The 15,447-nt window shown below is 31.1% G+C and overlaps 2 protein-coding genes across 3 annotated transcripts in view; one reads left to right on the top strand and one right to left on the bottom strand.

Moving 5' to 3' along the window:
- Positions 1-10,513, top strand: part of LOC129235153 (DNA polymerase epsilon subunit 3-like) — a 36,811-nt gene extending 26,298 nt beyond the window's left edge. Inside the window, exon 6 of the mRNA XM_054868843.1 lies at positions 10,159-10,513. The gene's annotated coding sequence lies outside the window, so the exon portion shown is untranslated. The remainder of the gene's footprint in view (positions 1-10,158) is intronic.
- The window catches only part of LOC129235152 (neogenin-like), a 345,244-nt gene that overhangs the window by 10,442 nt on the left and 319,355 nt on the right, over positions 1-15,447 (bottom strand). For both annotated transcript variants that reach the window (XM_054868842.1, XM_054868841.1), the window contains exons 12-24: positions 15,313-15,362; positions 15,023-15,167; positions 13,998-14,108; positions 11,850-12,044; positions 11,677-11,772; positions 8,425-8,647; positions 6,509-6,711; positions 5,490-5,684; positions 5,255-5,390; positions 4,491-4,672; positions 1,534-1,638; positions 550-693; positions 196-471 (exon numbers count right to left, since the gene is read on the bottom strand). In XM_054868842.1, the coding sequence (XP_054724817.1) occupies positions 196-471; positions 550-693; positions 1,534-1,638; positions 4,491-4,672; positions 5,255-5,390; positions 5,490-5,684; positions 6,509-6,711; positions 8,425-8,647; positions 11,677-11,772; positions 11,850-12,044; positions 13,998-14,108; positions 15,023-15,167; positions 15,313-15,362 (2,061 nt within the window). The remainder of the gene's footprint in view (positions 1-195; positions 472-549; positions 694-1,533; positions 1,639-4,490; positions 4,673-5,254; positions 5,391-5,489; positions 5,685-6,508; positions 6,712-8,424; positions 8,648-11,676; positions 11,773-11,849; positions 12,045-13,997; positions 14,109-15,022; positions 15,168-15,312; positions 15,363-15,447) is intronic.

Here is a 15,447-nt window from a genome sequence, read left to right as displayed (position 1 = left end):
AAAACAAAATATTTCTTGGTGGGTAGAAATTAAAAAATGTATACTTTGACAGAAAGTGGCAAAAGTGTACCTTAACACATTTTGTTGGAATGCAATATCAATAAATCTACTGGCAGATTAATTTAATTTGATTTCTTTGGTTCACAACTAAGTTTCATTACATATTTGAACTAAAATGTGGTAAAATAAATTTACCTATATGCCTTGGTTGGGGTGTTGTTGGGGCACTTTGGCAAGGTGGTGCTGGCACACTGAAAGACTTAAGAGAATGATTTGGTGGTTTTTTGCTCAGAGTCCCTGATGCAGATGTGGATTCTGCAGTTGTGTTGGTGTTGCTGGAGTAAGTGGCATGTTGACCTGTGCCCAGCACAGATGCACCACCAAGTGTTATGTGGAGAGTGGGAGATGTTACTTGATCATATGGATGATGAGTGCGAGCAGATGGGGATGCAAGGGTTGATGAAGATGAACCTAAAAGATGAGTTTAGTGGTCAGCATTCTTTTATGTACAGGGAAAAAAAGAAACATAAAAAAAAAAATCATGCTTACCGGGATGCGCAGCATCTATTGTCACATGGGCATGAGGAATGTTGTACTGTGTCCTTGGATAGACTGGTCTGGCCAAGCCACTAGATCCCATTTCATATGGTGACTCTAAACCGCCATTGGGTACTGGAGTTGTCGCTGATAAAGCTAGTATTTGAGTCATTGTGTTAAAACAGTATAACTTTAGAAATTACAGTTAGCTTTCTGTTTACGACTTTCAAGGGACCAAAAAATATAGTCCTTAAGTAGAGAGCGTCCTTAAATAGAATACTTTTAACACTATAGTGGACCATCTGGGACCATGAAGAGCCGTCCTTAAATAGAACAAGTCGTTAAATAGAGCGTCGTTAAACAGAGAGCCAACTGTACTTTATAAAGCAAGTATTTGTAGCATTTAAAGTACAGTAGAACAATTATCCAAAATATCCAAGCTCCTACCACCTGAATTGCTGATTATTCGAATCTCTTCCATAATTTCTGGGAAGAAAAATAAGACGGAAACATACTACGATTCAAAAAATAATAATTCTTCCCATGCGCAGTATTGTTATTCTCTCAGCCAAGCTAGCATAGGTGTAAGGCGAGCATTATTTTGATGATGAGTCACCGTCTCATGGTGCAGTTCTGTTATTGACTTCAAATGTACAGCACTTGTAAGTAAGCGTAGCATGTGTAAGTGCTGCCTCTCAATTTAATTAACTCTTTTTCTTTAAAGCTAGTTTTTTTCTCCCATTTTTAACATACATACAGCAATTAGTTAATTGACTCTTTTTTTTCTTGGGAAAGTCCAACAATCTGAGTTTTTGATTATCTGAGGGGTGTTTGGTCTCAATGGATAATTTGAGTTCTACTGTACCAAAATTTACATTAAATGATATTTTCTAAATATTTGATTTATATCCTATGCATTTACTTTTTGAGTATTGGCATAATTATTTGATGAAAATGGTTAATTGTTATGCGAGTTTAATTAGTGGGATTACTTACTGGGAGGAGGTGGAGGTATGGTGAAATTTTCTGGATGTATTAAAAATGATTTTACTCTGGAGGGACTAGTATCACACATTCCATCTACTAATGCAGCCATATCATCTACTTGTACAAAAATTCAAAACAAAACAAAATGCAATAAATAAAAAGATATATTAGAAACAAGGCAAAATTATAAATCAAATAAATTGTTCAAACAATAATAACTTGTCAAAACAAAGAAAAAAAAATGTAGTAATTGAAATCAAAAACTTTAAAAAACCCAAGTTTTTATTGTCATTTTTTGTAAAAATAAAAATATCATAATGTTTCATTGTAAAATTTAAAGGTATGATGTCTAACATGCATGATCCACAGTTTAACGTGCAAATGGGAAGAAAACATTCAAAAACTAAAACAAAATTAATTTTTAAATGAGTCGAGAAATTCTTTCTTTTCCTCTTTTTTTTTTTTTGTTGCATAAACCACTATGGAAATATAATCTCTTATTAACTTTATCCTGAGTGGTATTGGTTTTAAATATGACAGCATGAAATTAGTTACTTAGAAAGTATAGATTTAAATGTTGATATGGTTTAGTTAAGGATTTCTTTACAAAGTGAGAGTTATTATTGCATTTTTCTTCTTACAGATTAAATGTTTTCTACTGATTTTAATGCAGAATTGCTAAAAAAAGCAGTTCCAATTCAATTCTGTTATTTTAATTTTTATTCTTTCAAATAACTGACATTTTGTCTATGAAATTATGAAATGTTTCAATACATTCAAGTGGGAAAAGTAAAATAATAAATAAAACAGGGTTCTGCTGTGAACTAACTTCTTCTGCATAAAATATAAATTAAAATTACATGTAATCTTGGAAGATGTGTACTTGTTAAAGTGGTAGGGAGTTCGAGAGAAAAAAGAGGCGCTAATTAAAGAAAAACAAAAGTGCTTAGTACACTTTATGATAGGGTAATGTCAGAACTTTCACCTATTCATATATGTTGTGAAATATTTATCCATGTCATTAAAAAATTGAATTACTTCTATAACTTTAAGTAAGTGCAAAGTACTGGATGTTTGTTACAGTAGGTAACCCATCATTGATTTTATCTAAATCACAGAGAATTGAGCCATTATTTTTTTCCTAATTGTGTGTCTTTTTTTGATTTTAAGTTAACTATCATGTATGCAGCAAAACTTGTCAGGAGCTACCACTATAAGATCATATGTTGGTTGCTCCTGAGAAGAGAACAATCTGTCGTTAAGAGAGGCGATGACTCAAAGACAGTGGTTGGAAAAACTACATTTTATTTGTAGCGAACTACAACTACTTTATTTCAAATGTAATTTAACTACAACTACTTTTTTCAAAATGTAGCAACTACAAACTACTTTTGAAAAGTAGTTGCTACTTCGCACTACTTTTTAAAAATTAAAAAATGAAAAGCATACACTTACACACCGTTTGAGGGTTGAACGAAAAAAGTCAAGAAGTGATTTAGAGTAATAATATAGCTCATTTGAACACGGAATATATTAATAAGGATTATTTATTCTTCCTTAACTTTACTGAATCAATTTGTCATTCGAAACATTTTTTTATGATTTTTACGAATATTTGCTGCAAGAAATTAAAAGTTGAAGGTTGGAATTAAAAGTTGAACGAATTCAACTTTCAAATTTTTAATTATTTCCTGACAGTGAATATTTAATTCAAGAAGTACAATTCGGCTACTTGAAACTGTAAATAGATGCAGGCGTAATTTATTTGAATTTTACATAGGCATACATACACATAAAATTGATTTAGATGATGAAAAACATATTTTAAACGAAAGAGAAAAACTTTAATTTCCCTTGTAGAAAGTGATTTTAAAGGACCTTATATTTTGTAGGAGATAATTAAATGAGTTTGAGCTTCAAGTTGCGGGTCTAGACATGGACACCATCTACTTTTTTATGCCACTGATAAAATGAAATAAAAACATTATTCAATTTTACCAAATAACCTCCAAAACATAATATATTTAGTAATTGTCTTTTATTATGTTAATGTGCCAAAACTCAATCAGTAAGAAGAAAAAAATAAAAAAAAGGAAAAATATCCCAAACGGTACTAGTATTAAAAATTAAATATTAATATATATCCGAAATATGAAACATAACTAAGAATGGATTACTTTACTTCTATGAGCAATTTTAAACTGCAGTGGACTCGCGCTGCAATGAGATTTGAAAAACACCAAATGGCTATATAGCAAGTTTTAGAGTTAATGCAAATTAATCACCTGCGACACGAAAATTTTCGGAACTGAATCGCAATCTTAAGTATTGCCTTCTTTATTGGGTACTAAATATTAGTATCGTGAATGGACTTTTTCTTTTGCATCACTGAAAGCGGAAGTTCCTCACACCGTACTAGTCGAAACATTGCTTTGTTAATGTACAAATCGCCACTCCGCATCTTTTTCGTTCTAAATATGACGTTGATGAAACATAATTTCACATGAGTGGGCTGTTTATCTAAAGTTTGAAAATGAAAGGAAAAAAAGAAAGTTTCTGACAACTATAGATATTTAAAGATTTTCGAAATGCCTGAACAACTGAAAATGCACTGAATATAATTACTGCATCTATTGTACAAGTCTATCTTAGTACTGCATTTTATTACTGCTGCATACTATATGTACCATACTGTTTCATTTTATACCATTCTCTCCCATTGATTATGTGCACCCTAACGGCATTTTTTTTTTCAACAACACAACTTTTTAAACTGATGCGAGGAACGCATCCCTCGTGTAAATTGATATTCGACTGCATATACGGATGACATTAATACCAAAAGCTTTTTTCTAAGACATTACTAAAAGATTTGAAGAGAAACTATAAAGTTTAAATTTGCATGAGTTGTTAAACACTACATAGTTTTGATTAACTCAGTAAATAATGTCTGAAAATTAGTGTACCTATGTAAGAACCTTTCTTTTTTTCCATGATGTCGATCATAACGTCTGCTTCGTGCGGATTTCGAGGCAATCCTGAATGGTCTCCTTGCCTAATTTTTTCTTTTAACTCCATTTGATCATGATGAATCCATAAATCTGGAGGTTTCAGCTCCCGAGCTGTTGCTTTAGGTCCTGCATATCTACTATAAATAAATGTAGGATGATAAAAACTACTGATAAATAACAATAATATTAACAATATAAATACGTTTTTAATGAAAAATTTAAAGAAAACATAGCAGCAAAGCCTAGCAAAGGTGTTTTGATGTTAAATTCCTACCCTCAAAACCGTTTGGGTTTTAACCATATTACCAATCCTAGTATGTATATACATGTAAGAAGTTATGGTTGAAATATCTCCTAGAAGAAAATTTTGGTTGAATTAGTGCAACCAAAAATATACTAATAAGCTTCAAAGGTTTTATGTTTCTTAGTGTTTTCACAATTATTGGACAGTTTCTTTTTTAATATTAATTTTAGATAACATTTATTATGTTGGATTCTACATAAATTTAAGATTTCATATAGTCGCCTCGGAGCAACAGTGAGACATCTAATCCCAGGAATAACAGTAAAATATCCCAGTGTTGATTTGAGGCAGATATTTACTTTGCTATGTGTTGGAAGTGAAGCATTTATTTTGTAATTGTACCTTTAGTTTTTTAAATTAAGTTAACAATGTATCAGGAAAAAAAATCTCATATTAATAAACATAATACGATTACCTATTTTTCTGTACAGGTGCCAAATAAGCATTATGTTTCTTTCTGCAAACTATGGAAACTATTATTATGAGGATTATTACGACAACTCCTCCTGAGACTGCAGCAATGATTATGTACAAAAAATTGTTTGCCAAACCTGTTAAAAAAAACATCCTATGGTGAAATATCCACATTCAATTTATATATACTGAGAATATTTGCAATATTTAGCAATAGTGAATATTCAATCAATTACCTGGAGGTGTTTTATATACTACTTCAGATGATAGAGGTCCATATCCTTTTGTATTTCTTGCTTGTATTTTAAAATAATATGTTGTATCTGGCATGAGGTTGCTTATAATTGCTGATAATTTGTCGCCAATTACTCCTTCCACTACCCAATCTCTGTCTCGTTGAGTATTATCAGTAGTATAAAACACTACATAACCTAAAAGGAGTACTTTCAATATACATTTGACTTTCTAATACATTAGGAAAAATATGTATATTTTAGAAAACTATGCAAACCCAATTAATCTCCAACTGAGTTTTTCAATAATAAAATTAATGAATGAAATGGCAAATAGAATCGCAGAAAATCTGAAATAAAAGTGATTTATATTCATACGTACGTAGTGGATTTTTCGCAGTACTGCATTAAATTTAAAATTAAAAAAGTATCTCTTTAAAATATTGCAGAGATTTTCAGGATTTTTTTAAAAATAATAACTCTTACCTAAACCACAAGCAATGAGAAAAGTTTTAAATAAATTTTAAATAATAAAGTAATAAAAAAAGCAAATACCTTAGAGATTACTTCTGCAGTTTAAATTCTTGATTATTTTAAAGATTTAAATTATAATTTTGGTTGCTGTACATATTAGTGGGATTGATTGTTTTTTTTATTAATGTTTTAAAATATTAACTCAGTTTATATAAAATGGCAATTTTTTGTAGAATTATAATACTTCAGCTCTGCTTAAGCACCAGTGTGATTGATGCCCCAGTAAAATATCTGGAAAATTGACATAGATACTTTGACGTTGTTACCCATATTTTATCAAATTAATGCCTTTTAAGTTGAAATAATTGAAGTTTTAATGAAGAGCACAACAAGAGAAAGATACTGTATGTATGTTTTGTGTAGGTGTTTTTTTTTGTTTTTGTTTCAATGTACTTTTACTGAATATATGTGCTTGGGAGTTTGTATAATACAGGGAGCACAATACACTTTCAAAAACATCATGTGAGGAAAAAATATAAATATTTCACCTGTAATTTGTCCGTTCGGCTGCTTAGGTGGCTGCCATTGCAAACTAACAGAAGAAGAATCATCCTCAGATGGAATGAGAGTTAAATCTCTGGGTGGTGAAGATGGTGCAGCTTCTTGAGTAGTGTTTATTACACTCATGCTCCATGTACTCTCTCTTGTACCTTTTACAACTTTCACACTGAATTCATATTGAGTATTTGGCCTGAAATGTAGAAATAAAGTACGGTGAGAGCTCTTTGAAAGAGAGCATCTATGAACAACTATAAACTTTAAAAGATAAGTAATACCATAAAGTAATAAAGATAAAACAAACTCAAAGAAAAATAAATATGGCATGAAATTTGCTTTATTCATTGTAGATTTCATGAAAGTAGGTGTATTCACATGTTTATAGCGCTGTACAAGAATTTGTAAATTATTGTTCATTTCATATCATTGTTAATAATTGCTAATAGTTTTCTTTTTGCATAACAGATACACAGTTTGTTTTTAAAAATATTTCTTAAACTATTAGAAAGATACTAATTTGCAGCCTAAGCTAATTATAAGAGAATTTTTTTCCTGCTAGAAAATCAATGTTGTTAATAAGGGAATATGGGCTCTTTTAGTTCTAGACCAACTTCATATTTTAATATCAGAATAGAACTAAGTAAAGAATTATGAGGACAAACAGATGTATTTTTAATGCTTCTGCAAATATATTTTGTGCATCAAAAGTAGAAAATCTGTGACTAGGATTCACACATGCAAGTTACTTTTTTATTAAAAAATAAATATATTTTTAATCTTTGTAATTAGCACAAAAGTAATTAAAAAAAAATCTTACATGAAAAAATACCTTATTTAATCAATACTGTGCATTTTTTACTGTAATCTATTCTCAATGGATCTTGCTGTTAAACAGTACCCAACAAAACAAAGAGGATTTTGTGTGGGTACATAAAAATCCAAAATTCATAGTTTGATACCCTTTCTAGCCAACTACGTGAAAAACTTAAGTATTTTCTGATGACTTATTCACTGTAACTTGTCACAATTTATCATTTTATATCATTTTATGCACTAATTCAAACTGAAAAGTTTGAGACAACAATAATGGTGGGCAGTGGCGCCAGGGGATCCAAACCCCTCCTATCGCCCCTAAATTTTTTTTTGATTGACTATGAGAGTGTTGTGAAGGTTTATAACAACACCCTAATTTTGTATAAGAATTTGACTCCATTATTTTATAAAAATCGACAAAACTTTATTTACATCACATATACTTCAAGAAGTCGTCATTTTTATTTTCTCAAGACCAAATTTTGTGGAACACGATCTCGTGCGTCTTTTTCACTTTTTTTAATTACGTGTTGCCATTCGGCAGTTTGTGTTAAATAGAAATAAAATAATTAAATTTAAGAATTAAAAGACATAAAAAATATTGATGAAAATATAATACTAGAGAATTATCATTACGTGGTAATAATTTTGACTGAGAAGGGCACTTCAACTATAATCCTATGTATGTAGTAGGTTAGGTAATTCCAAGCAAAGGTAATAATAATTTCAGATTTCATAAATGAAAAAATAAAATTTATTTTCTCTCTTTCTTCCCTGCAAAATCGAACTCTTATGTGAACATAAATTGTTCTATACTGATGATTTTGCTACATTGTTTTTATTTATGAGAAAAGTAAATATATTCATTATTGTGCTTTCAGGTATTTTAGTTAAATATTTTTAACTTATAAGGTTATTTTATTAACTAATGTAAAGTGATTATTCAATATTTAAAAAAATTTTTTTTGTTCCCAACAATTGATAAAACGAAAGAATATGTTTGGATGCGTGTTGGAGTATGATATGAGAATGGTGGAACTTCGACTTGTTAAAAAAAGACAAACAGTATGTTTAGTTTTGACAGACGACCTACCTTAAATCATCAATCATGCAGTTCAAATCTGTTGAATTGAAGTAACGATATTTCGGACTTGAACTAGTGTATGTACTATATCTCACTGTGTAATAGCGACTATCAGTTACTAATTGATTCCTAGATAAAGTACTGTCTGTCCAATACAAAACAACTGTTGAGGAAGACAAAACTATAGCTTTAAGGCCAACAGGAGGTAACATAGGTGTCAAAGGCTCAGGAGCTGCAAAGAGCAAGAAAAATTAATTTTAGACACATTTAAAAAAAAAACGACTTACAGAAAGAGCATCAGCAAGAAGTAAATATTTGACAGGAATTGAAAAATGATTTTGTCACGTATTTGGTTAGGCATGCAATACTGAAATTTTAACACAAAATGAATAAATTGGTAGAAATGTATTTTTTCATATTTTGAGTCTTATAAGAAGCAATGTTTCCTCAATACATTTTACAGTGCTTCAGAAAAATGTGGTGTAATAATTTAAATTTTATTGTTCAAAAAATGAATCATTCTGGATTTTTTCGCTTGGCACATAATCTATGCATTCAAATTTTAGTGAAAAACTCAAAATCTCAGTACAGGCCACAAACTATTCCTCTGAAAATTGGCTGCATAAAAAAAGTAAAAATTATATAAAAACAGTCAATGATTTGTAGATAAAAGAATGGCTTGAATAGAAAAACTGATTAGTTTTTGCCTTCTGCCACTTTAAAAAAATGTTTTGTACATTAAAAATGCAAGCAATCCACAGGGTATTACTTCTGGAAAGGAATGTTGATGAGCAAGACAGCTTTCGGAGGGAAGACCTTTTCCGGGAGTTCTGAATGCTGAATAGCCAGTGAACGGAAGTAGTTGCATGTAATTCTTTTGATTATGATTAGAAATAAATAAATGGCCATAAACAGATTTTTGAATGAAGGTCAACTTTTAAAGAGGTTTCCTCCTCTATTTACATGAAATACAAATACGAAAGTGACGACCAGCAACAGGCTCTGGGCCCAGCTAGGCTGGTCCTAGTCAATTAATAAGTCCTCAATGAAGATCAATGGCCCTCTTAAAATTATCTACTCCCTTGCTCAGTACCACCTCTTCCAGTAAGCTGTTCCAAGGTTCTACTACCCTGCTAAAATAACAATTTTTCCTAAAATGCATGTTAGCCTGAGATTTAAATAGCTTAAAACAATGACCTTTTGTCCTGTTTTCAGTGCTAAACTTTAGCCCCGTAACACCTTTCATTTTAATAAATTTAAACAACTGAATGATGTCCCCTCGGTCTCTTTGCTCAAGACTGTACATTTTTAGCATTCTAAGCCTGGAATCGTAGTCTAAATGAGAAAGTCCATTTATTCGCCTTGTGGCCCGCCTGTGAACCCTTTCCAATACATTAATATCTTTCTTAAGATAAGGAGACCAAAACTGAACAGCATACTCCAAATGAGGTCTTATCAAACTTCTATATAAGGGCAGAAGAACTTCTTTGCAATAATATTGCATTCAGAGATGATTTTGGTGATGGAGTTACTGTCACTTCTCAGTTTGCTTGCTGGGTTGAGTTTAGAGTGTAAAGCCTTTTCCCTCCGTACTATGGTACTTAACATTTTATGTAGCAAAAATTAAATGAACAAGTGTTCATTTTTGTTTCTTTGCAAACTTTCTTTCTTTTTTTTAGTGTTTAATAATAAAATTGCTACTTTTTTTTGTAATTACCAATTTTCTTTTTTTGGCTTTTACAGAACTGATCTTTGACAAGTCAGTTAACATATGATTTGTGCTAGCTATAATTTGAAATGAAGAATGGTGTAGATTTGAAGAATGATCAAGTAAAAACGCTTGAATAGAGACTTTGATGATGATTTTAACTTTGAATTATCTCATTTAAAAGAAGCTTATCTGTTTTATGAGTTGCATGTGATGGCTGCAGAAAGTTTTTGATTGATGATCGAGTTGGAAATATTGTTGAGTTCTCCATTATTTTCTTTGTGATTAAAACATCGAGATGTGTAAGTTCAATTCTTTTTTGAACATAATTTTCTTTTTAAATTGAAATATGTTATTGAATATTATTTTCATTTGATATTTAAGGATGCATTTGGCCACTTTGAATTTGTATGATTAATGATGATTAAATAAAAATTGTAGTTGCAAAACAGTGCACTAGTTTTTATTCTCAAAATATCATAATTCATAACCACACATAATGTAAGCAATGCAAGTAGAAAGAAAACACACACACACAAAATAAGGTTTTTTAAACTTTTCATTTGCATACAATAACACACATGTTCAATACAATGTGATACAATATATGGATGCCTCAATTGCCAAATCGATTAACTCCACTTTAAAAAGAAATCCTCATTTCTGTTTTAATAGTGCTTAATCAATGCTTAGCATGTGAATTGATATTAAAGTTTTGTTTCAGTACATTTCTGACCATGCAATGGCAGAAAATGTAACACGAAGGCCTATTCACTCCTATGGATAACACTATCTTCTTCATAACTTTTCTAGACTTTTTGTTTTATGGAGTCAATTGATTTGGAAAGTGAGGCATCCACATGTGCTAATGTTTTTTATAAAAAATCTACACTGATCAGTTAAATATTAGAAACCCAAGAAAAAAAAAAATTACTAATTTTGTTATACTATTAATTCAATGCATGAGTAATAAAGTTAAATAATAATGTTGAAAGGTTTGAACACTAAAAATTAAAAGTTTATATTGTAATTAGAGAAAAATTTGGAACAGAGTTTTTGATTTAAATGTGTTGTTATAACATAATATACACAAATAGTAATTCACATTTAGAGTTTATTCAACTATGCTACATGGGCGCCCATATGCAAAATTGTAAGGGGGGGGGGGCTCAGATATTTTAAACATGGTTTAGCAGGATATTTTCCCCATGGAAGGTGATTTCAGGACAGATTAGAGTCATTAAAATTTGGAGATTTTTAATAACTTATTCATTAATAGCTGGAGAAGAAATGTTTTTACATTTTTGAAAAGATAAAAGTACTAAAAGGAAGGAAGTTCTAATTTCTAAGGGGGGCTTGAGCCCCCCTTGCCCCCCTATATGGGCACCCTTGCTATGCTATAAAAAATTAGTTCAAGATTGCAATAGAAATGTTTTGTTAAAAGTAACCAGTATATTCATACATGCCTTCCATTTTTTAGCTGAATTATGATTCAAAATTAGTTTTAAAATAAAAATGTTATAATTGCATCAAAATTGAGACAAAATCCTTACGAGCTTGAATCAAGGTCTTCACTGTTTCATAAATGGGAATGCCATCACCAACTTGATTGAATGCTCGCAAGCTTATGACATATTCAGATGAAGGTTCTGTAAAAATAGTAGATTTTATTTAAATAATACAAAAACCATTACTTCATGAGATCAAAATATTAGGAAATACTTACGTAAATTTTCAATGTTGTAATAACGTTGCTTTCCATCAAGAACTTTAGTGTACACATCTGGAAATCCAATACCCCAGCCAATTGTATAGCCACGAATCATTATATTTTGGTTGCGTGGAGGGGTCCAACTGACGTAAATGCTATTTGCTGTCGGTCGAGCTCGAAGAGAACTTGGTCTGTCTGGAACTCTGGATTCTGAAACAAATCAAAAGTTTTGAGGTTTTCAGGCAAAAATTCTAACTAGAAACATACTATTTCAAAACATCAATCTCATAGTTTTTAGGTATGAAAGTTTTTATTAACATTAACAAATGAGGTAAATTTGGAAATAATTCAGTATGTAAACATTCAAAACTTTAAGATGTTATATAAATAAAAGTAATGAGGGGGAAAAAGAAAATTGGCACTGGTGTTTTTGCAATACAAAGTGTACTAAGGTTAGAGCAAAAAAATTTCTCGAGTAAAGGGTTTAGAAAAAAGAATTGTGTTTAAATCTGAAGTAGTTTCTTTTTGATAAATTTTCTTCATGAGTACAACACTTAATAAACACCCTGCACTTATGGATAAACAAAAAAAGAAAATCATGTATCTTGTATACACTGATAACTTTCTTTTACGAAATTGATTGAAAACGCTTATGTCTAACACTAACATTCTTGATTCATTACCAGTTTCAAAATCATTTTTGTTGATTATTATTTGACTAGAGTCAAACAGGCTCCTGTATTCAAAAATCTTCGAAACTATGTTTTTACATGTGTCTAGGCAAAAGAAAGCACCTAATTCTTAGTATACCCATCCTAAAAATCCTTTTTGCAACTTATAAATCTGTAGTAAAGTGAAGAGATGCGTTTGAAGTTTTTACATTTATTCATTTTCATGTCCTAATTTAAATTTCTGTTTAACAAATCTTCAACATTATGCAGTTTTTATTAAGAACAATGAGATTTCATCAAAATGAGATTTGACTGTATTAAAGTAACCAAAAAGAAAAAATATTATTTGCAAAAATATTTTAACCAAATTAAATGAACACAAAAGCAGTATAAAGTATACCAGAAACATATTGTGCAAAATAAATTAGAAAATCAATTATAAAATTTATCAAAACCTATAAACTATGATGCTGGCTTTATCATTGGTGATAGTCAGATGGGATATATTTTATGTTTGCAGCTGCTTCCTTTTTCTATAAGACTTCTACAACCAAAGAGTCAAGTCTCATTTACATTTTAGATGAACCAGTTGTAGATTAAATAAATTTAAAAACATTCTCTGAACCAAAATCATAAACTTTTGCTGGAAAAAAAAAACTTTTTTACTGATTGAGAATCAAGAGTTGAAAAACTTGTCCAAAAAAATATCAAGCACTGTTTGTAGATTTTTAAACAATATACACTAGCTGGTCAACAAAGTGTAAGCACGTACAGTCGGACCCCGATTTAATGAACCTCTATTTAACGAATTTCGCGATTTAACAAATTTTTCTTTTCTCCCCTGACTAAAATGAAGGCAAAAACCCCTATTTACTGAATAATAAATCCAGAATTAACGAATTATTTTAACAGCAAAAAAAAAATTTTTTTTTGTTAATTTGAGAAAGAAAATATTGGATTGTTTTCCAAATGTTATATCCATATTGTCTGAAATAGAAAAAGACTTTTCTTGGAATCAATCAGCAGTTTTTGACAGGCGAGGGGGCAACCAACGAATACTGATTTTGATGCAGAACAGCGACAGTGGAACTCCCATTAAAACTGTTACTTTTTCAATTGCTTTATATAGCCTGGAAACTGTAAAAACATATCTCATTTTCTTCTCTCCATTAAGTCGAAAGAGAACTACGAGTCAAGTATCAAGAATTATCAGACATCATTACTTAATGTTAGTAGTTTAAAATTTCAAATTAGCTAATGTGTAATTAGTTGTGAAATGCTGAATAAAATGTTTATAATTCAGTTCCACTTTCTAATTATAGATATTTTTGCACAGTTGCTTATTAAGGGTTTTAGATAAGGTAAGTGCAGTTTTTTAAATTTTTTTTCACACCCAATATTACAAATAACCTTGATTTGACATGTAAAAGTTTCGGTCCCGATGAATTCATTAAATCGGGGTCTGACTGTATTTCTGAAAGCTATTTCTTACCATCAAGATCATTCTGGTACGTATCTACAACAATCCAGTCGGTAGCAGGTCCACTTCCATTAATTGTTAGAGCTGATATTTTGATGTTATACTGGGCACCTTTGTCCAAACCTACAGAACAGTTTTCTCATGATGAATAAAATTGAAATAATGCATGAAAAATACATGTTCAACTCATATGAGCCAAGTACAGATCCAGGGGCTGGGTTGTAAGGGTCTTGACTCCTGTTAACACAACCAAAGGTAACCTAAAACTGCATTTTTGAAGGTTCAGTTTCCAGAAATTCGATTCCGAGTCACAACGGACTACAACTGTATTTATGTCGAGGACTGCATACTAAGTGCCTTGCCTCCATCATTTTTTATACCGATAGATGGCAGCACCATTACCGGATCGAACAGTTAATGAGAATTTAGAACTAGACCAGGAGCTAATAGCTACCTGGTGCTAGCACCCCCAGAGGTATCGTTTCACTTGGAGGACATTGAGACCACGAGCATATTTAACGTCGCCCAGTCCCCTTTAATGACGACGGTGGATCTTCGACCATCGAGGTTCGAACTCAGGACCCTCCGGCCCCAAATCCGACACTCTACCGATCGGGCTACCATAGTCCGTTTTCAGAAATTATAGGAAGAAAATCCCAGAATCCTCTTAATTGTGCCTTAATATTACACTTATTCAAGGGATAATCCAGCTTCTGGTTTGGGAAGGAGTCGTTATCGGAAAGGGGTGTTACAGTGGAATACTCAGGCACAAGTAGAGGGTCTAAGGTAAATTTTTAAAAATATTAGTTTCCAAAATATTAGTTTTGGCTATACTTGGTATTTTAAGAGGGGGAGGGGGGGGGGGAGTCATGACTTACTCTTAATCTGCATCTGCTCTTATGACCAACTCTCTGATATGTGTGCTCATACTAAAGGAGAGTAAAAAGGGGCATGATCTAGTTATTTAAGCCCATTAAAAAAGAGGGTGTTGATGGGCTAAATTTATGCGCACAATATATATGCGTGAAAGCAGTTACCTGTAAGAGCATACAGTCTTCTGTTACCATCCGTAGTGACAGTATCTCCTCTACGACTACCTTTCAGTTTGTAACGAATTTTGTAGCCCATGATTATCCCATTCTGACTTTCTTTTGGTGGTGCTTCCCATCGTACGATGACACTCTGAAACAGTAAATATACTGATAATGAATTTAATTTCACCAATGCAATATTAAGGATTTTCTTCAAAATATATTTATCGAGGTACATTTTTAAATATGATTTTGTGTGATTCTATTGATAAGATGGAATAAAAAATTATAATTACACTTGAACTTGCAGCTTCTATGGTAACATTTTGTGGAGGATCACTTGGAACTAAAAAAAAAAGTATGTCTTATCATTAAATAAAGAATAATTTGTAAGCATATTATTGTGTCTACTGACAAATTCCAGTTACTTA

This window comes from Uloborus diversus, chromosome 2 (assembly GCF_026930045.1).
Source record: "Uloborus diversus isolate 005 chromosome 2, Udiv.v.3.1, whole genome shotgun sequence".
Lineage (NCBI taxonomy): Eukaryota > Metazoa > Arthropoda > Arachnida > Araneae > Uloboridae > Uloborus > Uloborus diversus.
This window is presented reverse-complemented; position numbering and strand designations above follow the sequence as displayed.